This window comes from Nomascus leucogenys, chromosome 21 (genome assembly GCF_006542625.1).
Source record: "Nomascus leucogenys isolate Asia chromosome 21, Asia_NLE_v1, whole genome shotgun sequence".
In the NCBI taxonomy this organism is placed as follows: Eukaryota; Metazoa; Chordata; class Mammalia; order Primates; family Hylobatidae; genus Nomascus; species Nomascus leucogenys.
The window spans coordinates 45485305-45509635 of NC_044401.1; the positions used below are offsets into that span (position 1 = coordinate 45485305).

A 24331-nucleotide genomic window follows, 5' to 3' on the forward strand; every position below is an offset into this window, starting at 1 on the left:
TGAAAGCCCTCCTTAGAGTCAGGGGGGAAATACCCTGAGGCAAATATGCATTTTGCATAACTGAAAATTTTGCTAACTGCGACATACCATTTTTCTCTCCCCCCAAAGAAATTCTTCGGGTTTGCCTGTACTTCTCTTTGTAAATGTTAAAATTATATTTTCAAAATTTTAAGAGGCATCATTGGTTTCAAGTGTTTCTACCTTTGGGAAACATATTCACAATGCTTGTAGGTCTTAGGAACTCGTATTTTCATCAAATCTCTTCCTAGTCTTTATCTCTTCAGACTGAACCCTCTTCATAGTCTGGATGTGTTTTCAGGAGGCAGTCAGCTCCTCCGTCCAATTCACACCCCCAGCACTGGGCTCTCCACCACGACACCTTACACAAGACAGAGCTGCACACAGCACCCACACTGTGGTTTTGTATAAACATAGGGTCATGGTTTCCGTTTTATTTCTAATGCCAGAAACCATATCATAATGCTTAGCAGGAGATGTAACTATACCAAATAAGAATGATTTTTTTCTTTAATTGAGCATATATTGAGTTTCATGCATAAATATGGATTGTATACAAACCTGCCGTTACTCAAATCACTTGTTTTTTATTTTGGGTTCTTGTTGTTGTTGTTGTTGTTTAGAGTCTCACTTTCATCCAGGCTGGACCCTCAAACTCCTGGGTTCAAGGGATCCTCCCACCTCAGTCTCCCCGATAGCAACGGGGTGGCACTATGTTGCCCAGGCTGGTCACGGATTTCTGATCTCAGTTGATCCTCTCTCCTTGGCCTCCCAAACCACTGAGATTATAGGCATAAGCCACCACACCCAGCCTTCACTAACTCTCTAACTCTCTAACTCTTCTACAGGGACTGCTGTAAAGGCCAGTTGATAGTCAAACCAGACAACCATCTCTGCTCACACTCACACCTTAATTCTGATTTTAAAAACTGGAATTATTAAAGTGTGGACATCTTTGGATTTGTGTGATGCAATTCTTTCCTAAGTTAAGTCTACCCTAAAGAAGAAAGATTTGCCACCATAAAGGATACTTCCTGGAGAGAACACCACAGGCTTTGAGAGCTATTCTAGATGAGGAGTTCCGAAAATGTAAATTAAAACCTTCCTCCACAATGGCTCTGAAACTACAAACTTTTTTGGAGGTATGAATTTTTGTCCTAATTTTCAAAGATTATTGAATGAAAATAGCACGATTATACATACATTATGATAATAAGTATATGAAAAATACAAAGAGGTGAATAAAGACAGGGGACATAGTAAAAATGAAAAATAATTTCATGTGTTATTGCTATACTGTTACTATGATAAAAAAGAAGAGATGGCATTCACATTAGTCAATACACTATTCTTATACAACACAATGTTCCAATATATTAATAGTCTACAACAACTCCTATATCCCCTATCGGTCCAAACCCTGGACCCTGAGCCTGTCTTTACGTAAGATATTTCTCTTTCTGCAGAGGACATTACCAACCATCTGCCCACATAAGGGCTCAGCTGACTTTTTCTACCCACTCACACAGCTCTGTAAGAGTTCTCTTCCTTTTCTCTCTCAACTCAGTATCTCACTAAACTAAAAGGCTGAGTGTCGCTTATAGTGAGAAGGTTTGCAAAAATCCTAACTTCAATTAATCTGAACACTGATTCCCGGGCAGGCAACCCAATAGTTTAGGCTTCTCTATCAGCAGGGCCATCTTACACTCTTCTTTTGTTTCTTATTTTCAAGCCAATTAAAATAGACAAAATAAAACATTTCTCAACTGTATGATAACTTGGAGCTCTTTCTTTAAAAACTCATGGTGCAGACCATACGATGATAACCACAGCAACAACAACGAGCTTTACTGAGTGCTTACCACGTGCAGCACTGTGTTAAATCCATTTCCGAGGCACTGAGCATCCCTGATCAAACCTCCATCTGGCACCCTTGGCTACTGCTCTTTGAAAATAATAAAAATTTTAACTTTGAAAAGTTCACTGATATAAAAAGTCCATTTAAGCCTCTGAACATGCCCACGAGGAACAAAGGTGACAAAGACCCTAAGATGCTGAGAGATGGAGTAACTTGCCCAGGGCCTCCAAGCTAGGGACAGAGCCAGAGCTGGCCAAGAGAGCCAGCCAGATCCATGATCTTTCCACTGCTACAAGCTTCCCTGGAGTCTACATAAACCATGTACAAATAGTTACTGCCAGTGGTTTCCTAGACCACAGGATAGAAGAAAACGGCAAAAAATCAGTGAAATGTGAAAAAATCTGCCCCTTCCCAATAGTGTAATACTTTCTAATTTAGCCACATGCACATCCAACCCTTTGATGTTTCAAGGTTTCTAATATGCAGAATATTCGATGATAAAAGTGGTGAACTAGAAACAACCATGGGTTTGTGGTTACCAAGACCTGGGGCTGAATCGATTCACCATTAACTGAGAGACCTTGAGCAGGTTTTTTCCTTGTGCGTAAAATGAGAGCTACCTGGCCAGGCATGGTGGTTCACGCCTGTAACCCCAGCACTTTGGGAGGCCGAGGAGGGTAGAACACCTGAGGTCAGGAGTTCAAGGCCAGCCTGGCCAACATGGTGAAACCCCGTCTCTACTAAAAATACAAAAAAAAAAAAAAAAAATTAGCTGGGCGTGGTGGTACACACCCAGCTACTAGGGAGGCTGAGGCAGGAGAATCTCTCGAACCCGGGAGGTGGAGGTTGCAATGAGCCAAGATTGTGCCACTGCACTCCAGCCTGGGTGACAGAGCGATATTTCATCTCAAAAAAAAAAAAAAATAGCTACCTTAAAGTTAGGTCAAGTGTTTAGCACATAGTAGGTGTGCAAAACTGTTTCTTTATATTACATTATAAGTAATTATATTACTATTTCCTTATATTAAGCAACTCTAAGGCTTGCAGGGCCCCATGGTCACAAAACAAAATATCTCCACTCTAAAAGGTTTGTCCTTGCAGAATGCTACAGACTCAAATGGAATTTGCTGATGGGAAAAAACACTTTTTCCTAAAAGTGGCGTGTTTCCTGAGCAACTTGCATTCACTAAGGAGTAAATCTACCAGCATCCAGCATTATTCACAAGAGCCAAAAGTTGAAGACAACCTAAATGTTCATTGACAGACAAATGAATAAACAAAATGTGATACACCCATACAATGAAATATTACTCAGCCAAAAAAGGAATGAAGTTCTGACACATGCCAAAATATGTGTGAAACTTGAAAACATTACACTTAGTGAAATAAGTCAAACTTCAAAGGACAAATATTGGATGATTCCACTTATGGTAGGTACCTGGACTAGTCAAGTTCGGAGTCGGAAAGTAGAGTGGGCAGCCACTACACCCTGAATGACTGTAATTTCTGCCATCAGTTGCTCCCTGATTTAAACAAAATTTAAAAATAAAAATAAATGAAAAATAAAAAATAAAGTAGAATGCCAGTTACCAGGAACCAAGGGAAAGAAAGAATGAGGAGTTAATGTTTAATGGGTATAGATTTTCTGTTTAGGACGACAAAAACGTTCCGGGAATAGATACTGCTGATGTTTATACAATACTGTGAATTTAATGCTGCTGAACTGTACACTTGAAAATGCTTAAATGGTAAATGTTATGTATATTTAAACACAATTGTTTAAAAATAGCAAAGATCTCCCTCTGTCCACAGGAGCCTGTCCACAGACACATCAATAAGAACATACTCTGCTTCCTGAGGTCTGAGCCTCGCCTCCCCATCACCATCTCGTGGCTCTGATCTCAGCCTGGCCTGACTCATTGTCCCATTATTAACAAGTCCCACCTCCCCCATGGGCCTACCTGATCCCAGAGCATCCAGCCCTTTCTGTGGGCAACTCACCGGGACGGAGGTTCACGGCAATCTCCTGTGGTGTCATCTGAATGACGTCCCAGCCCGCAGAGCCCGAACCCTTGCTGCTGAGGGGCAGGCTCCTCAGGACATGGAAGCTGCTGGCTGGGCTCTCTATCTCACCTCCACAGCCATTTCTGACAAGGTTTGCCCTCAAGTCACACCGAGAGGTGATGGACCGTGGGCTTCCGAAGTCCTAGGCAGGGAAAAAGAGGAAGAGAGCAGGAGGTGGTCAGGGTGTCTCCCGAAAACATCGCATGTCGTGGCTGCGTCTCCATCCGGTTGACCTTAAATTCTCTACTTTCCATTTTCATTGTCTGAAAATGGACGAAATGGTAATCCCTAACCCAGATGCTTCACCAAGTATTGTAAGGATTAACTGAGCTGCTAGATATGAAAGCATTTTGTAAACTGTAAACACATAATAAAAATGTTCGGTTTTGTTGTTATTTTGATGGTTAAAATGCTCCTAACTGCCTACATGATTAGCAAGAGAAAGAAACAGAAATGATTAGAAGTTGTACAGCTAAAATTATTTAAAAGTTGTTATATATTGCTGGGCGTGGTGGCTCATGCCTGTAATCCCAGCTATTTGGGAGGCCGAGGTGGGAGGATTGCTTGAGATCAATAGTTTGAGACCAGCCTGGGCAACATAATGAGACCTCATCTCTAAAAATAAATAAATAAGTAGATGAAATAATATATAGTTAAATAAATAAGATGACATATAAGTAGCTGAAGTCTTCCCTTGGGCATTCAAGAGTTAACCTTTAAGCTGTTCACTTATCATCTTTCACAGGCATTGGATGCTGGATAATCATTCAGGAGAACAACGTGGCAGTACAGGTCATATCCACTGACCCAGTGCTCTACTCCAAGAAACTTATTACAAGAAAATCATCTAAAGAGAAAGGAGAAACTCTATGTGATGTATATGGCAGTATTATTTATAATATAATCTTTAAAAGTTGCAAGCCTAAATCCTTAAACCAGAAGAATAACATAACATATCACTTCAATAGATGCAGTCATTACAAATAATTATGAGAATTAAGAAGAAATTTAAAATATTTACACTAAGGAGGAAAAAAAACCCAGAATATAGAATCGTATTTACTAGGATTTGAAGGAACAATTTTAAATGAGGTGTTATAGTAAAGTGACAAAAACATTTTTATCTTTGTTGTTTGTGTGATAACGATACATTGATAAGAAAAATCTTTCTTTGGGTTTGGGAGAAAGCTGGACATCAGAACAACTCAACCTCATTTGGGATACCAGGAGGTTAAGGTATTAACTTTAAAATGAAACAATATACTTTATTATAAAACATGAAGCCTCCCTGGTCATTTCCGGCAAAGGGGTTTCACCTTTTCCCTGGTGAATGTGAAAAACAAGATTCCCCTCCGCTCTGGCAGGCTGGAGGCCAATGCTGTCCTATGAGTCTTTCTGGAAGAGTTAAGACACTGGTCTCTTCCTCTTCCCTCTGGAACACTTTGCCAGAAGCCTCATGTGAGTCAGCATCCCTTGACCACTTTGTTAGAAGCCAGACTGCTGGCAGAGGCACAAAAATCAGAGGAATGCACCCTCCCTCAAGGTCTCAGATGTCCTGGAACTACCCAATGCCCTTTAGAATCCTTGTAAAATTCAAGACCAAGAAGTCAGCCTGGTCTGGTGGCTCACACCTGTAATCCCAGCCCTTTGAGAGACTGAGGCAGGAGGATCATTTGGGCCAAGAGTTCAATGCTGCAGTGAACTGCGATTGTGCCACTGCACTCCAGCCTGGGCGAGAGAGCAAGAGCCTGTCTCAGAAAAACAAAAAACAAACACAAAAAAGAACAAGAAGTCAAGAAGACGCTGCAGTGTTTTCAAATAAGTAAAGCCAGATGTATTGTCCTAAGCCTATGGTACGTTTGTTTGTTTTTTTTTTTTTTTTTTTTTTAAATAACGATTTATTTGTGCATTAAATCCCCGAGGATCTTGCCTGTCAACAACCTCCAGGACTACACCAAAGGTATAAGTGGCTCCATAAACACTTGTTATGAAACAAGGTTAGTAAAATGAGTTTTCTGGCCAGACATGGTGGCTCATGCCAGCACTTTAGGAGGCTGAGGCAGGAGGATCTCTTGAGCCCAGGAGCTCCAGGCTGCAGTGGGCTATGATCCATGCCAATGCACTCCAGCCTGAGCGACAGTGAGACTTTGTTTAAAAAAAAAAAATACACACACACACACACACACATATATATATATATATATTATTCTGGCCTTAGTTTTTTTTTTTTTTTGAGACCAGTCTTGCTCTGTCACCAGACTGGAGTGCAGTGGCGCAATCTCAGCTCACTACAACCTCCGACTCCCTGATTCAAGCGATTCTCCTGCCTCAGCCTCCTGAGTAGCTGGGATTACAGCCACACACCACCATGCCCAGCTAATTTTCGTATTTTTAGTAGAGACGGGGTTTCACCATGTTGGCGAGGATGGCCTTGATCCCCTGGCCTTGTGATCTGCCTGCCTCGGCTTCCCAAAGTGCTGGGATTACAGGCATGAGCCACCGCGCCTGGCCTCTGGCCTTAGATTTAAAAGCAGAGCTTTCTACATGGGGTTCCAGGTGGTCAAGCTTGGCTCTGATATAGCAGTTCTAGTGAAGCAGTGAGAAGAAAAACACAGGGTTCAGGAAAAGAAGGTGTAACAACCTAAGGGCCCTGCCAGTTTGGGTCTGCTGTCTTGAGCTGTCTGAAGTAGATGTCTAATTAGCTTTCCAGAGCTTGAAGAGCTCAGGGACCTGCCTGCCCAGTGCTTACTATGCTAGAGAATTTCTGACTTTCTCACTGGCGAATTGAGCCTTGCTATCCAGCCCCTCTGCTTCTGAGGAGCTGACTATACTTGGCCCAGTTCTGTTTGTCAAGGTGCACCTGTTTTGATCAGTCCAGTGCACAGCCCCACCACCAGGGTGGCAGTGGAAACATGGTCAGTTTCCTCAGAGTAATGGGAACCCCTGACACCTCTCCCACTGGTCTGGACCAGATTACACTCTGGAATAGACCAGGGCACAGAGCCAACCTGCTTCATCTAAGCAGGAGGCAGGTGCACAATTCCTTCAGGTTGGTCAATGAGATGATCCCCCCACTGCTGGGATACTTGCACTGGCAGTGAACTTCATCTGAGCTTCCCAACATCCTGCTCAAAGGGGTTTTTGATAGACACTACCTGTCACGATGAAGGACTTGTACAGGGCCAAATGTATCTGCTGGGACCATCAGGAGACTTAAAGTCTAAATCATATTTCCCAGACCTGAAGAACTGTGAGGCAGCCAGGTCAGTGCTGATTACAACCCTAGTAGTGTCACTGGCTTTCCCAAGTACAGGCTGTAGCAGCTCTAGGGCTTCTTTATTCTCTAGGATGTTAAGAGCAAAGCCCTCTTCATGCCCTTCGTCGGTAGCAGCTTTCCCATGTTTCTCCTTAAAAACATTCTTCAGCTGAGGTTGTGATAAACCTCAGCTCCAGTGCATACGAGGCTTCCCTGAAGTTAGCTGCACCAACAACAAGAATCATGGGCTCCTGCACTGTCACCTGGTTGCCAGTGTGGAAACCACCATTAATCACATTAAAGCTGCAACTTGCAAGGTTGTACTGACTTTGGAAGTGCAGACCAAGTCAGCAACATGATGGTACAAAGGGAGTCCTATTCTCAGCAACTCCAGCTTTATAGACAGCAAAGGACACCCAATATGCCATGTGGACCAAAGTTAGATTTCCTCTCAGTGCCATGCATCTCTATCATCAGTGTCAAAGTTCACTTTCTTGCTACCTGGGTCAGGCCATATGGTTTTGTTGATGTGCTCAACAACTTTGAGACTTCTTTACCTATATATCGAGTTCTGTCATTATTGTCCCAGAGCTCTAGGAACTCAGAGCCACTAGCTGAGGCACCACGGGGTAAGGCAGGTCTGAAGAAGATTTTGAGGGTAAGGCAGCTACCTTAACAGGGAAATTCCCCTAAGAGGTGAAGATCTCTTTTGGCACGGAGTCCAAAAAATTGCTTTGACTAATCTCTTTTGATTTATTTTTGACCCAATAAGGAAGGAGTAAGCCATAACTGATTTGTAGCTATAGGTTCTTATTGCCCAAGAAAAGGATAGTGCTGCAGACCTCAACAGAGGGTGTCAGGCCACAAGCCAAGAGCTTCACCTCTATTCCATGTATTCCTTCCTAAGTATTTTTGTTTTTATTTTCATTTTTGAGACAGAGTCTCACTCTGTCACCCAGGCTGGAGTGCAGTGGTGTAATCTCAGCTCACTGCAACCTCCGCTTCCTGGGTTCAAGTGATCCCACCACCTTAGCCTGCTGAGTAGCTGGGATTACAAGCATGTGCTACTATGCCTGGCTAATTTTTGTATTTTTAGTAGAGACAGCGTTTTGCCATGTTGACCAGGCTGGTCTCGAACTCCTGACCTCAGATGATCGCCATGGCTGCCCAAAATGCTGGGCTTACAGGCATAAGCCACAACACCTGGCCTAGATATTTTAATTTTTAACAAGGATAGATGCATATTTAAAGAGAGAAAACCAAAATGACAGAGACCAGGGGCATATCTGGTAATGGCTATGACCTTCCAGGTATACAAACATTATAAATCTGGAAAATGTCTCTTAACCCTTAGTAGTTTAAGGTAAAAAAAGAAAAAAAAAGAAAAAAAAGAAAGAGAGGAGAAAGAAAGAGAGAGAGAGAGAAAGGAAGAAAGAAAGAGAAAAAGAAAGAAAGAAAAAAGAAAGTAAATGTCTCAAGACCTATATTTCTATTTTTTTTGAGATGGAGTCTTGCTCTGTCCTCCAGGCTGGAGTGCAGTGATGTGATCTCGGCTCACTGCAAGCTCCGCCTCCCGGCTCAAGCCATTCTCCTGCCTCAGCCTCCTGAGTAGCTGGGACTACAGGTGCCTGCCACCACGCCCGGCTTTTTGTATTTTTAGTAGAGACAGGGTTTCACCGTGTTAGCTAGGATAGTCTCGATCTCCTGACCTCGTGATCCGCCTGCCTCAGCCTCCCAAAGTGCTGGGATTACAGGTGTGAGCCACCACATCTGGCCCCTCAATACCTATATTTCTAAGCTCCAAATTCAATGAATACGGATGCCTCACATCATAAAGCCTTAGAGAAAAGGCAGACTCATGTTTAAGAAAATCCTCCTTCCTAAGCAAATTAATGCAGGAACAGAAAACCAAATACCACGTTTCCACTTATCAGTAGGACCTAAACATTGAGCACCCACAGACAAACATGGGAACAACAGATACTGTGAACTACCGGGACAGGAGGGTTTATGGGTCGAAAAACTACTTAATGGGTACTACGCTCACTACTTAGAGTGCAATATACCCATATAACAAACCTGCACATGTACCCTCTGTATCTAACATGAAAGTTGAAAAAAAAAAAAGAAAAAGAAAGTCCTCCTCACATGAATGACATCCTGATGTCTGATGGTGTAACAGCTTCAGATCCCAGAGACCTGACACTCAGACCCTCTCCAGGTGTCAGACATAGCAAGTTCCAAGGGGCAGGGCCCTTGACTGCATCACCTGGTGCCATCCCCTGGCTTCCACAGGTGGGGAATCAGAGGTCTACAAGCCTAAGTTCACCCAAGAAGTTGAAGTTCATCTGGCCCTGGCTTCTTGGGCCCAAATCCAGTGCTCTTTGCAGCATGTGCCGCCTCCCATTTTAGCCAAGGCCACTGCCAAGTTCTGCAGCAGGAAACTAACTTTGGGCCCACAGCTTCCATCCTTCTGAAGGCAGCATTTCTTTGCTTCCCCAAATTCAGAGATCTGTTACCTACCAAACATGAGGGATAAATATCCTTTTGCAGAGAAACAGGTACAGAGGGGTCTCAACCTATAGAAGAGGCGGGGAGACTTCATCTCAACAGGGAAAAATGGCAACCTTTTGTTCAAGGAACAAAAGGAATCCAAGCAAGAAGGATGGCTTCTAATGGGCCACAACACAACTGCTTGTAGATGCTCCCCATGCTCTATGCTGGAAGAGGTTCCTGTACACAAATAAAGCATTGATCCCTGGTCTCCAGAAATGCCCTTATTAAACTCTCCAAAGGGGAAAAGCAGCAGAATGGAAATAAAAAGTTGAAGTGTCCTTTGCAGCTTTTTTTTTTTTTTTTTTTTGAGAGACTGGGTCTCGCTCTGTCGCCCAGGCTGGAGTGCAGTGACGTGATCACCACTCACTGCAGCTTCAACTTCGCAGGCTCAAGCTGTCTCCCCACCTCAGCCTCCCAAGTAGCTGGGACTACAGGCAGGTGCCACCACATCCCACTGATTTTTTACTTTTTTTGTAGAGACCAGGTCTCACTATGTTGCCCAGGCTGGTCTACAACTCCTGGGCTCAAGCAATCCTCTCGCCTCAGCCTCCCGAAGTGCTGGGATTATACACGCCTGGCCTTTTGCTGCTTTTAGTTACTAAGTCGTAATAATATAAAAGAGAAAAGAGAGGTGTTTAAAATTTAGATTGTTTTTAGTTTGTTACAACACTGGTGTTTGCAACTTACTGTAAGCCACCATGCTCACTCACCCCATCATCACTGTTACATGGAGGATAAGATGAGGTCTGCTACTTATTATAATATGTTAACACCTGACTCCATATATATTTTGTTTGTTTGTTTTTGAGATGGAATCTTGCTCTGTCACCTAGGCTGGAGTGCAGTGGTGTGATCTTGGCTCACTGCAACTTCTGCCTCCTGATGTCAAGTGATTCTCATGCCTCAGCCTCCCGAATAGCTGGGACTACAGGCGCCCACTGCTATGCCTGGCTAATTTTTGTATTTTTAGTAGAGATGGGGTTTCGCCATGTTGGCCAGGCTGGTCTTGAACTCCTGAGTTCAAATGATCCACCCGCTTCAGCCTCCCAAAGTGCTGGGATTACAGGCATGAGTCACCATGCCCAGCTCCCCTACATATTTTTTGCTAATCAAGGTCTCTTACCCTGCAGTCAAGGCTAGTGCTCAATGGGTGCTTGGCTGTCCAGCATCACAGCCAGTGCATTCAGGTTCCTCTATGCCAGACCAGACATTACATTATTTGAGTGCCATCCTGCCTACTATTGCTGAAGGCTAAAACTCTAAAAAGGTGAGGGTGATTGTTTTGGGGGAAAAGACAAATTCTTGTTTGTTTCTGAAATAGAGTAGAAAGTTGAGAAACTGTAGGCCCTTGAACAAAAGGAACCCAAGCAAGAAAGGAGGCCAGCATGCCCAATCCCTGGGATGAAGAGGGAAGAAACAAACTGGGAAACAGGCAGAGAGCCCAGGGGAGAAGTGGACGCAGGCGGGGAGCTGGCTTCTTGCTAAGGCTGACCTTTCTGGCTGGGATACGGCAGGGCCTGGCCCCCTGACCAGCCATGCCTGCAGCTCCAACTTGGCAGAACCCTCAGGGATTTGAGGGGAAGGTAGCTGATGACAACCAAAACGTGTGTTGTGTGCCAGCAACACACTGCCACGTATACTCCCTGCCTGGGGCATGGAGAAATCCCTCTGCCAGCTTTCAATGGACTTACTAATTCATTGAACAAATATTTATGAAGTGTCTACAATAGGCCAATATTATTTCTTTCATTTAATCTGACCACAAGGAGATGTTCTTTAAAGAATCTATAGTTTATGTGAGCTGGATTGAATATTGATTCTTTTCATTTCAGTCGGCCCATCTTGCTTCCCAGCCTCTCACCTGTCTCCCTCCTCATGCTCCTACCTCCAATCCTACTGATGCTTCATTGCTTCTTCTCCACATCCACTTCCCCAGGCAAAGACCGCTCACCCCAGCCCAGGCTTCACTAGTCTTCTCCCATGCCCAACCCCATTTCCATGCATCCATGGCCTCACTGTTCTTCTCCCTGTGGGAATTCAGCTCCACAGCGGTGGCCTTGCCTAACCTGGTCCTTCTCCCAGATTTCACAGCAGCCTGGTACTGCCCACAGCCACACCATTTCACAGAGCCTCATATTCACACCCCAACAACCTCCCAACTTCTGCAAGCCCTAAGTGCAATCTCTCTGTCTGCCTTTGCCTCCTCCCTTGCTTTCCCCAACCCTGCTTTCTCTTCTCACAGGGAGCACTGATCCCTCAGCCTTGCCCACTTCTCCCAAACCACTGTCCTCTTGCGAGTGACACGAGCATAAGCTGCCAGTACACTGGGCCCATTCTCCCTTACTTCTGGGGCACAAAGCTAGAGCAAGTCTCCCAGTTCTCATTGCAGTTAGGCAATGCCATGTGGCTGGGTTTTAGGCAACAGTGTGAGTAGGAAGAATGTGGGCTACCTCTAGGCCCTGCTTGAAAGCATCTGCACACTCTCCTCCAGGCACATTCCTCATGACAATTGGCTGGGTTGTAAAATTTACAATCTTAGAGGGGAAACAAAATGTCCATTTTAAAAAATGATGGACAAAATAGATCATAAACTGCTGGGGTTTTTGTGTGTTGATATGGTCAGGCTTTGTGTTCCCACCCAAATCTCATGTTGAATTGTAATCCCTATAATCCCCATAATCCTCACATATCAAGGGAGAGACCAAGTGGAGGTAACTGAATCATGGGGGCGGTTTCCCCCATGCTGTTCTCTTGATGGTGAGTGAGTTCTCCTGAGATCTGATAGTTTCGTAAGGTGCTCTTCCCCCTTTGCTCAGCACTTCTCCTTCCTGACACCTTGTGAAGAAGGTGCATTGCTTCCCCTTCACCTTCCACCACGGTTGTAAGTTTCCTGAGGCCTCCCCAGCCATGCCGAACTGTGAATCAATTCAACCCCTTTCCTTTATTAATTACCCAGTCTTGGGTATTTCCTTATAGCAATGTGAGAACAGACTAATACATGTGTCTTAAGCTGTGCTGTATAAACAGCACCATAAGGGCTGAGAAGCTGGCTGAGAAGCAGGCAGCCAAGGCTGTGTAGAACAAGGTAGAGAGTGTGTTGCAGAGAGGCAGGGGCAGCATGGACAGGCCAAGACAGGCAGTGACCCATACATCCTGGTCTCAGAGTAGGGGAGAGTCTGGCAACTCTGGATATGAGGGCAGAGAGTAAGTCTGAAACCCTCAGGTAAACCATGGTGTGAAAATAAAGGCAACAGGCCAGGCACAGTGGCTCACTGTCTGTAATCCCAGCACACTGGGAAGCCAAGGCGAGTTTAGCCCAGGAGTTCAAGACCAGCCTGGGCAACACAGTGAGACCTGTTCTCTATCATAAAAAAAAAAAAAAATCAAAAACTTGCCTGGATGTTGTGGAATAGGCCTATAGTCCCAGCTACTTGGGACGCTAAGGTGGGAGGATGACTTGAGTCTGAGAGATTGAGGCTGCAGTGAGCTATGATCACACCACTGCACTGCAGCCTGGGCAACAGAGTAAGACCCTGTCTCAGAAAATAAATAAACTAAATGATTAAAAATGAAAAAAAAAAAAAAAAGTAAACGAAGGCAAGAGAGCCAGGGCTGATGTGACACAGAGCCAACTAAGAACTAGCAAGAGCACCGTGCAGGGGGTGGTGGGGAAGGACACTGGTGAACTCACACATGATGCCTGTGGGAGGAGACGGAGCCAGCAGGCATGGAATTCGGTTACAAGGAATGTGAAATGGAGGGATAAGGAGTCGCCATGCCCACTTCAAGTAAAATAAGGGTAAGTCTTCATGGGATCTAGAGCAGGAGAATCCCCATGGAATGTGCCATGGGATTCATCCTCATAGGTTGGGAACCTGGCCCTCACCGGCTGTCTACTGGGCAGCAACCCTAAGTGTACACACATATCATATGCTCATTACATCTTTGATGATGTCCTGGGATATATGGTTAAGAAGGCACCCAGCCACACTTACTCTATCTTGCTAAGGGGTAGGGGTTCATCAAAACCATTCGTGGCCAAGCATGGCGGCTCACGCCTGTAATCCCAGCACTTTGGGAGGCAGAGGCAGGCAGATCACTTGAGCCCAGGAGTTCGAGACCAGCCTGGGCAACATGGTGAAACCCCATCCCTACTAAAAATACAAAAATTAGACAGGTATGGTGGCATGTGCCTGTAATCCCAGCTACTCAGGAAGCTGGGTGGGAGAATCACCTGGGACTGGGAGGTTGAGGCTGGAGTGAGCCATGATTGTATCATGCACTCCAGCCTGGACGATGAGAGTGAGACCCTGCCTCAAATGAATAAATAAATAAATAACCATTCCTGAACTCTCCTAACCTGGCTCTCTAAAACACACCCATGTCCTGGGGAAAGGTCACCCCCAAAGAAGATGGGAAGCTGCATTCCAGGGCAGGGATCATGGGAATTTCTTCAGCTAAGAATGAGGCTCCCGATGAGCAGAGAGGGAGCCCAGTGGGATAGACAGGGAACCTAAGTGTGGGCTGGGGTGATAACAAGCTCCTAGGGACACCTTCATTTACTATCAGCATCAGGAAGTCTGACTTGTGGAAGTACTAGCACAAGAAAGGAAGCTACTTAAAGTAAAAATGGACCTGGCTTCTGGATTTTCTAGCCACAGGTCACTAGAAAATACTCATGGATGACAGTGGCAGCCATTCAGAAGGCTCAGCTAATCAGCCTTGTCCACAAGTTCTCTCATGCACCGAGCTCATTTTACACTCCCAGTCATGCTGGAGGGTGGGAACAGTCACCTTCATTTTATATATCAAGAAATTAAGAGTAAATCATGGCAAAGGGGGGTTGAAACTTTGGTTTTGCTCACTCCATGTCTTTTTAACAGTACTCTTATATCAAATACAAATTCCTGCCAGATTCTTGGCTGGATACTGGGTATCCAAGATGAATACGACAGTTTAGTTTCTCAAGGAGATGATGATTTAGTTGGTAACAGGCATGAAAACAAATTAAAACAAAAAGAGGTTATAAGTGCTAAAGAAGCACAGAGTACAGAGAGACAAAGAGGTAGTCATGGCCTGCACCTAGCAGACACACAATAAATAGCCACCCAGTGAAATCCTTTGAGCAACTAGTATGTGGTAAGCATCATTCAGAATACAGCAATGAAGAAAACAGATAGAAACCCTGCCCCAGCTAGGCATGGTGGATCACGCCTATAATCCCAGCACTTTGGGAGGCCAAGGTGGGTGGATCACAAGGTCAGGAGTTCAAGACCAGCCTGGTCAAGATGGTGAAACCCCATCTCTACTGAAAATACAAAAACTAGCCGGGCATGGTGGCACATGCCTGTAATCCCAGCTGCTCAGGAGGCTGAGGCAGAGAATTGCTTAAACCCAGGAGGCAGAGGTGGCAGTGAGTCGAGATCATGGCACTCCAACCTGGGCTACAGAGTGAGATCCCATCTCAAAAGAAAAAAAAAAGGAACCCCTGCCCCTAACACTCACACTCCAGTGGAGGGAGCTTACATTCTCATACATTCTCATATCAAATGGATACACAGATAAATAGACGGACGGATGGATGGATAAATGAATGGATAGACAGATGGAGACAGTCAGGTACGCAGGTCGTTATGGAGTAGATGAGGTTGAACTGATTCATTTTTTTTTTTTCTTTTTTGAGACAGGGTCTTGCTTTGTCGCCCAGGCTGGAGTGCAGTGGCACAATCTCGGCTCACTGCAGCTCCTCCTCCTGGGCTCAAGTGATCCTCCCACCTCAGCCCCCCAAGTAGCTGGGACTACAGGCATGCACTAGCACACCCAGCTAATTTTTTGTATTTTTTGTAGAGATGGGGTTTCATCATGTTGCCCAGGCTGGTCTTGAACTTCTGAGCTCAAGCAATCCACTCACCTTGGCTTCCCAAAGTGCTGGGATTACAGGTGTGAGCCACTGCACACAGGGCCTGAATTGATTCTTTTTTTTTTTTTTTTTTTTTGAGACAGAGTCTCGCCCTGTTGCCCAGGCTGGAGTGCAATGGCCTGATCTCAGGTCACTGCAACCTCCACCTCCCAGGTTCAAGCAATTCTCCTGCCTCAGCCTCCCAAGTAGCTGGGATTACAGACGCATGCCACCATGCCTGGCTAATTTTTTGTATCTTTAATAGAGATGGGGTTTCACCATATTGGCCAGCCTGGTCTCGAACTCCTGACCTTGTGATCTGCCCGTCTCAGCCTCCCAAAGTACTACGATTACAGGTGTGAGCCACCGCACCTGGCCAAATTGATTCTTAAAAACGATAAAACACGGTATCAGTTAAGGAAAGGAGGGGCCGGGCATGGTGGCTCACATCTGTAATCCCAGCACTTTGGGAGGCCAAGGCAAGAGAATCATTTGAGGCCAGGTGTTTCAGACAAGACTGGGAAACAAAGAGAGATCCCATCTCTAAAAGATTTTTTTTTTTAATTAGCCGAGCACAGTGGCGCACACCTGTAGTCCCAGCTACCTGCTGGCTGAGGTGGGAGGATTGCTTGAGCCCAGGAGATGGAAGCTGTAGTGAGCTATGATTGCATCACTGTATTCCAGCCTGGGTGACAGAGCAAGATCCTGTCTCAAAAAATATAAATATAAATAAATAAAAGAATGAAAGGAGGAAGAAAAAGCCAGGAAGTCTCTCCAGGGAGAGGAGCAACACTGGGAAGATCAGGCAGGGTTTCTCAAGCTGGGCTCTCTGGGTATCTGCAGGTGGTTCCCTCTGGCTAAATGTCGGGTCAGACAAGAGATGATGGTAGGAGGAAGGCAAGAGCCACACAGTTTGGATCTGCCCTGCGGGTCATAGAGAACAAAAGGAAGATTTTAAAGAAGGGTGATAACAAAGATGGTTCAATTAATCACAAATACGATTAAAGGTTTATGTGTTGGAAAGATTCCTCTCTCAAAGTAAATTGAGAACTCCCAAAGTTTTAAAATTGACATTTTAGAGAGTTCATATAGCAAGCAAGAGGCCATATAGTTTGGAGGGAAAAGCTTGGGCTCAGAGGTCAGATTAAAACCCCAGCTTTGGCACACTTGTGTGACCTTGAGTGAGTTACTTTATTGCTCTGAGCCTCAGATTTTCATCAATAAAACAAGTGTATTACACCCACCTGACAGAGCTGTTGTGAGGATCAGAGATATTGTATGATGTACAAAGTGTACGACATCTAGTAGGGTCCCCATATGATCAGTTTTAGCCATCATAGGTTAAAGGAATCCCTAGACCTCTGAGGCTGCCATGATGGAGACTAACCCCAGCCTCCCGAGAGCCATCTCTTGGTCCTCCTGACAGGGACCACGCACTGCATTGCAGACTGAGCCAGTCCAAAAGTCCTGGATTCTTTTACAAATAACCTTAATGGGGCACTTTTATAGGGAGGGTTTGTGACCCAGAAATTTCCTTCAAGACAGGAAATTTAGAAATCGATCATTTTCTGATTAGTCCACCAAGTTACATTTCCTTCCCTCGTTCCTTCTTCCCTCCCTCTCTCTTTCTTTCTTTCCTATTTAGTAGAGATAGAGTCTCACTATGTTGTCTAGGCTGGACTCAAACTCCTGAACTCAAGCTTCAAGCGATCCTTCTGCCTTGGCCTCCCACAATGCTGGCATGAGCCAAGTACCCAGCCCACATTGCTTTATGATACCAATGGCCTAGGTTGTCCCAAACCTATATCTCTTCCTAAAAGGCTTAAAGAAATGGCAGCCATTATTTTTAAATAAAATCATTCCATAAAGGCTAATTCCTAATATTTATTCTCAAGTAAACACACTAAGATAACTGGCCTCCACCAACATGCCAGCCATCTAGATATGTTTTGAATCATTATGCAACAAACTCAATTCACAGGCTCAGGTCTTTTGGAGTTCTTATACCAAAGATCAGAAAACTATAGATGAATCCTAATTGGTTTCCAGACAAAAGGGAAGGAAAGTCTTGTTTCCCCAAAACAGGATTAGCATTCCACAGTATCAAGAAACCCAGTTTATCTTAGTGTCTCATAAACTTGGATTTGTCATCGCTCTGGCCTGATGGGGAAGAGGCAGCTTACAGAATCTGCACAGGATTTTTATGTATAGTGAATTGGTGTGTTGTGGTGTTGCCTCCTCCTCACCCTCACCCTCGCAACATTCCTTCCCTTCTTCCTCCCCTCCCCCACCTACATACCTCTTTGGAGCACCAGGCACATTTTGGGTGGATTAGCAGACATTCTTCACATGAGGTGGCACTTCCACTAGTGCATATGTTGAGACCTTTAAAGCAAGATAAAGATGTACTAATTAGTTCCTGGCTATAAATTTCATGGATCAGGCCTTTGAATAAGTTGGGAGAATTACTTCCTTCTTTAACAGGAGGCCTCTCTGAGTCTAAAGGGTGCAGGTTCCATTGCTAATTGCAGGTTAAGGCTCATTTGCTGAGGCTGAACATTGAGTTTTTGAAGCATTCACCAAGCATGCACGCTTGTGTTAGCGACTTCCATTTCTTCTGCTAGACCCACTTGGATTCTCATTTTCCTCATAACTCGGCAACTCCTCTCTTGCTGAGAGAGAACAAGGCCCCTTTACACTTAGTCTATCCAAAATGACAAAAATAGTCTAAAACAAAAAAGAAAAGAAAAAAGAATACATTTGTTTTATTCAGTAATTTTTTTTAAATAAAATTCTAAATCAAATACTCTTACATCAAAATGTACAGTGTACTGAAAGAAGCCATGTATCCCAGGAATACAATATTGAATTAAGATAGAGGAAATCCACTGATTCAATATATCTATTAATAGGTCAAATAAAAAAAAAACAAAACCCAAGGCTGGGCATGGTGGCTCACGCCTATAATAATCCCAACATTTTGGAGGTGAAAGCAGGAGGACTGCTTGAGCCTAGGAGTCTGAAACCAGCCTAGGCAACACAGGGTCCCTGTCTCTAAGAAAAACAAAATTTCACCAGGTGTGGTAGTACGCACTTTGAGCCATGATCGTACCACTGCACTCCAGCCTGGGCAACAGAGGGAGACCCAGTCTCAAAAGCCAAAAAAAAAAAAAAGAAAGAAAGAAAGAAAGGAAAGAAACTGAAGATATTCCCAAAATGGAAAGATATCCTGTGCTCATGGTTTGGAAGAATTAATATTGTCAAAATGTCCATTCTATCCAGTCTAAAAATTTAATTCACTCTTTATCAAAATCCCAATGTCATTTTTCACAGAAATAGAAAAAACAATCCTAAAATTTTTATGAAACCACAAAAGTTTGTATGAAACCCAAATAGCCAAAACAATCTTAAGCAAGAAGAACAAAGGTGGAGACATTGTATTACCTGATTTCAAAATATACTACAAAGCAACTGTAATTAAAACAGCATAGTATTGGCATAAAAACAGACATGGAGACCAATGGAACAGAATAAAGTGCCCAGAAATAAATCCAGGCATTTACAGTGAACTGATCTTCAACAAAGTTGTCAAGAACACACAATGGGGAAAGGCTAGTCTGTTCAATAAATGGTTTTGGGACAACCAGATATCCATATACAGAAGAATGAAACTGAACCCTTATCTCACACCATATTTAAAAAATCAACGCAATATGGTTTAAAACCTTAAATGTAACACCTGAAATGTAAAACTACCAAAAGAAAACATATGAAAAAAGCTCTCTGGCATCAGACTAGGCAATGACTTTTTGAATTTTATCCCAGAAGCACAGGCAACAAAAATGAAAACAGGCAAATGGAATTCTATCAAACTAAAAAGCTTCTGCACAGCAAAGGAAACAATCAACAGAGTAGAGAAACAACCTACTATATGTGAGAGAATATTTGCAAACCACACATCTGATAAGTGGTTAACATCCAAATACATAAAGAATTCAAACAACTCAATATTAAGAAAACAAATAACCCAGTTAGAAAAATAAGCAACGGGCCAGGCACCGTGGCTCACGCCTGTAACTAGCACTTTATGAGGCCAAGGTGGGCAGATTATCTAAGATCAGGGATTAGAGACCAGACCAGCCTGGGCAACATGGTGAAACCCTGTCTCTACTAAAAATACAAAACTTAGCTGGGTGTGGTGGTGCACCTCCTAATCCCAGCTACTCGAGAGGCTGAGGCACGAGAATCACTTGAACCCAGGAGGTGGAGGCTGCAGTGAGCCTACATAGCGCCACTGCACTCCACCCTGGGTGACAGAGTGAGACTCTGTCTCAAAAAAAAAAGACAAAAGATAGCCAGTGCTAGCAAGAATGTGGATAAAAGGGAACCAGGGAAACTTGTACATTGTTCGTGGGAATGTAAATTAGTACAGCCATTATGGAAAATGATATGGAGGTTCCTTAAACCAGAAGTACTATGTGTTCTAGCAATTCCACTTCTGGGTATATAGTCAAAGAAAATGAAATCAGTATGTCAAAGACATACCTGCACTCTCATGCTCCTTGCAGCACTATTCATAACAGCCAAGATATGGAATCAATAGACAGATAAATAAAGAAAATGTGATTATTTTTAAAAAGTGGTATATACATACAATGTAATCTATTCAGCCTTAAAAAATCGAGAAAATCCTGTCATTTGTGACAACATGGATGAACCTGGAGGACACCATTAAGCAAGGCACAGAAAGACATACTGCATTATGTCACTTATACGTGGAGTGGAAAAAAATTCAACTCAGAAATACAGAGAGTAAAATGGTGGTTGCCATGGCTGGTGGGGTTGAGGTGGGATGGAGAAAGGGGAGATGGTCAAAGGGTACAAAGTTTCAGTTAGAATGAATAAGTTCTGGAGATCGATTGTGCAGAATGGTGAATATAGTTCATAATAATGCATTGTATACTTGAGAGCTGCTAAGAGAGTAGATCTTAAATACTCTCACCACACACATAAAAAGATAACTATGGGAGGTGATGAATATGTGAATTAGCTGGATGGTAGTAATCACTGCAAATATATACATATAATAAAACATCATATCATATACTGTAAATATATACAATTTTTATTTGTCAACTATACCTCCATAAAGCTGGAAAAAGAAAAGAAAAATTTAAAAAGTAAAAGAGAAGAAATGCCAAAATTGGGGTTAAAAAAAAAAAACCAGTATCTTGCAACTGGAACATTTCCCTAATTTGCTAATTTTAACTCCCTGCTTCTCCTTTGTCACTAGCAGTAAAAACTCGCAGAAATCGCAAACAGCAAAACTGCTGACTGGGAGAGGGGTGGGTGCAGGAGGTGGTGGTAAGGGAAGGAAACTTTATCAGGTCACCCCAGGAACTTTAGAAGGAAGAAATACCAATTGGCATAAGGATAGTAGCTGGGATGAGAGGGAAGGGAGAAACAGGCAGAAGCTGAGAGGCTAGGAAGAAAGGAAGAGAGGCTTTGAGAACCCACAGCAGGTGAGAACAAAGGTTTCCACCAGCCCTAACCCTGAACCCTAGGCCTCCTCATCCTTATCTACCTCACCCAGGGAGGCCTGCAGCAGGAGGCTCTGGTGCTGCTCGGACCCACCCACCATGCCTGACCTCACTTCAGCAGGAAAAGCCATCCCAGGCCCTAATGTGGACCAAGATGGTCTGAGAACACAACCTACTGGGAAGCTGGACCTGCCTGTGTATGTGCTGACAACCTCCTTCTAATTTTATGAATTCACTCACTCAGTGAGTTTTCTTTTCTGTTTTTTTGGATTTTTTGTTCGTTTTTTTTGTTTGTTTGAAACGGGGTCTGGCTCTGTTGCCCAGGCTGGAGTGCAGTGGTGTGATCATAACTCACTGTAGCCTCAAACTCCTGGCCTCAAGTGATCCTCCCACCTCAGCCTCCCAAGTAGCTGGGACTACAGGTACACACCACCACACCTGGCTAATGTTTTTTGTTGTTTTGTTTTGTTTTGTTTTGTTTTTTGGTGGAGACAGGGTCATGCCATGTTGCCCAGGCTGGTCTCAAACTCCTGGGCTCCAGTGATCCTCCTGCCTGGGCCTCCCAAAGTGCTAGGATTACAGGTGTGAGCACCACACCTGGCTCACTTAGTGATTTTCAAATAGGCACTTAAGCCTTTAAAAACAAAAGTGTGTACAGGAAAAGAGTTGCACAATGCCAGTCCCATTTTTTGGTCAAATCCCCGTACCTATCAGCAATCACTATCTGCAGGGGAAAAATAACAAATCTAGAATGAAAGTAACTTTGCTCCTCCTCTCCTCAACCTTATCAAATACAAACTCAGGCTCGTTGTGGCATATCCTTTTCTCTGACATATAAAATCATTTCCGTAAAATCATGAAATTATAGCACCTTGGGGCTAGGATTGTTTTAAGATGAGATAGTCAAGTTGCCTCTTTTTATAGATGAAAATGTAAGATAAAGAGAGTATGTGCCTTGAAACAAGGAGCCCTATCTACAAAAAAGAGGTCAGACGGGGTCCTGGCCAGCAAGTGCCCACATGGGATGCCTGCCTGGTGGTCCCTCTGCCACCTTGGACATAGGGCTGGTGTGACCTGTTGAGCTCTAGGGTCCTCTGGAGATCTGTAACAGCCCCTTCATCAGAAAGGAATTTGAGGTCAAAGGCCTCACTTAGGACCCTGATCAAAGCCACATTTTTTTTTTATTTTTTAGACAGTCTTGCTTTGTTGCCCAAGCTGGAGTGCAGGGGCATGATCTTGGCTCACTGCAACCTTGCCTCCCAAGTTCAAGTGATTCTCCTGCCTCAGCCTCCCGAGTAGCTGAGATTACAGGCATATGCCATCACGCCTGGCTAATTTTTGTATTTTTAGTAGAGATAGGGTTTCAGCATGTTGGCCAGGCTGGTTTTCTGACTTCGACTCCTCACTTCAAGTGATCTGCCCACTTCAGCCTCCCAAAGTGCTGGGCTTACAGACGTGAGCCACCACACCCAGCTTCAAAGCCACATACATTTACAAACAACACTTTATAATTACCAGAGCCTCATCACTGCGCTCTGGGAACTTGGGCTGGAGGTCCAGGGCTCAGTACAATAAGAGCTCCTCAATTCTGATGCAGATCAGACTGAGCTCTGGTCTTCTGGTCCACCAGCCTAAAAGCCCTTACTGAATATTGGACACAATACCAAAGAAACTCAAAGGATGTGATAGTCACCTGGTACGAAAACATCATGAACAACTGTAAAACAATTTGTCATATAGCATTACTAACTGTTTCTGTTATTATTAAATATTCACATGGAAAAGTAAAGTCGTTGGTACTCAAAATGATTGCCCTAAAATTCGGTTGCTGCTGGGACAAATTCAAATTCAAGAAACTCTGCACTCGACACACTCTAAACACTGAGCACTGGACTGGGGGGATGCTAGAGATGCACAGGTGAACGACCTACCAGCCCTTGATGCCCAGGAACTCACAGTGTGCCGGGTACCAGGTACCAGACAGGTACTCCAGGATCCAAAACCACAGGCTGTGTGCTGATATGTGTAGCGTCAGACTCACTCCCTTTGGCATCTCTCCTCTCTCCACCTATTAATATTTCAGAGAGTTTGGACTTTGCTGGATGAGTCACTTGGCACCAATAAGCATTTTGAAAAGGAAGGAAGCAATGAATAAAAAACTAAACACACGGAGTTCACAAATGTCAGTGTTAGGTCTAGGTCATGGAAACAGGAACTAGCAGCCCAGACGATAGCCACATCTCATCTTCTTTGCTGTTTGCATAGTGACTATTCCCAGCTCAGTGGCAACTCCCTGTATCTCTTTTGCTTCACATCTCTGAAGCCCAGTGTTTATTGCAAACTGTAATCTAAAAATATGTTCTTCCAAAATTCACTGACTCACCCCTGTGTTTCATCAATCATCCAAGGAGCCACCGCATCCGGTCGATCATTCCTTTCAAGATGCAAGAAATGTTTATCCCAAGCCAACCCTTCCTGTCTGCAACCTCTAGCCCCAACAGCCCGAGCCAGGCCCTCTGGTCTAAATTCCTGCCATAGCCTCCTGGCTGGCCTCCTTCCATTCAGCCTTTCTCCACTTCTGTACACCCCATGGGTCCAAGGTCAGACAACTACTACTGAAACATACATCTGCAGTTGGAATTTCCTGATCCAAAATATTCAGTGGGATAACAGAAGTGAATACAGAAGCTGAAATGGCCTTTCTGCCTTGAAGATGGCAATGCCCTGGAATGCTTCTCCCCACACCCTGAACCAGGTCCTCACATTTGTCACACAATGGACAAAAGAGTCCCAGTATAGACTCTAGCAACTAAATAGCCATATGTCTAAATGTTACCATGAAATGCAAATATGCTCTAGGAAGGTTCTATCCCAGCAGTTCTCATTCTAGACTGCCTTTATGAACATCAGACATCTGCACAACACTCAACAATACCAGCCTTACAGATCTGACTTCTATTTTTAAAACACCAATTCATATAATGGAGTGCTATACAGCTATAAAGAAAGAATAAGCACGCTCTCTGTATTGACAGGAAGCTTACCCCAATACATTGCTAAGTTAAAAATAAAAAGCAAGATACATACTGTGTTTTGTGCTGCCTCTGAATAAAAATGAAAGAGGGATATTCGTAACATAT

At 43.9% G+C, this 24331-nt stretch overlaps 1 protein-coding gene across 2 annotated transcripts in view; it reads right to left on the minus strand.

Moving 5' to 3' along the window:
* Positions 1-24331, minus strand: part of ITGB5 (integrin subunit beta 5) — a 122878-nt gene that overhangs the window by 91026 nt on the left and 7521 nt on the right. Inside the window, exons 1-3 of one of the 2 annotated variants that reach the window (XM_030802220.1) lie at positions 23123-23239; positions 17951-18036; positions 3878-4082 (exon numbers count right to left, since the gene is read on the minus strand). In XM_030802220.1, the coding sequence (XP_030658080.1) occupies positions 3878-3914 (37 nt within the window). In that variant the 5' untranslated portion in view covers positions 3915-4082; positions 17951-18036; positions 23123-23239. Of the gene's footprint in view, positions 1-3877; positions 4083-17950; positions 18037-23122; positions 23240-24331 lie in introns of those variants that run through there. The other variant, XM_030802219.1, reaches the window with a different exon arrangement.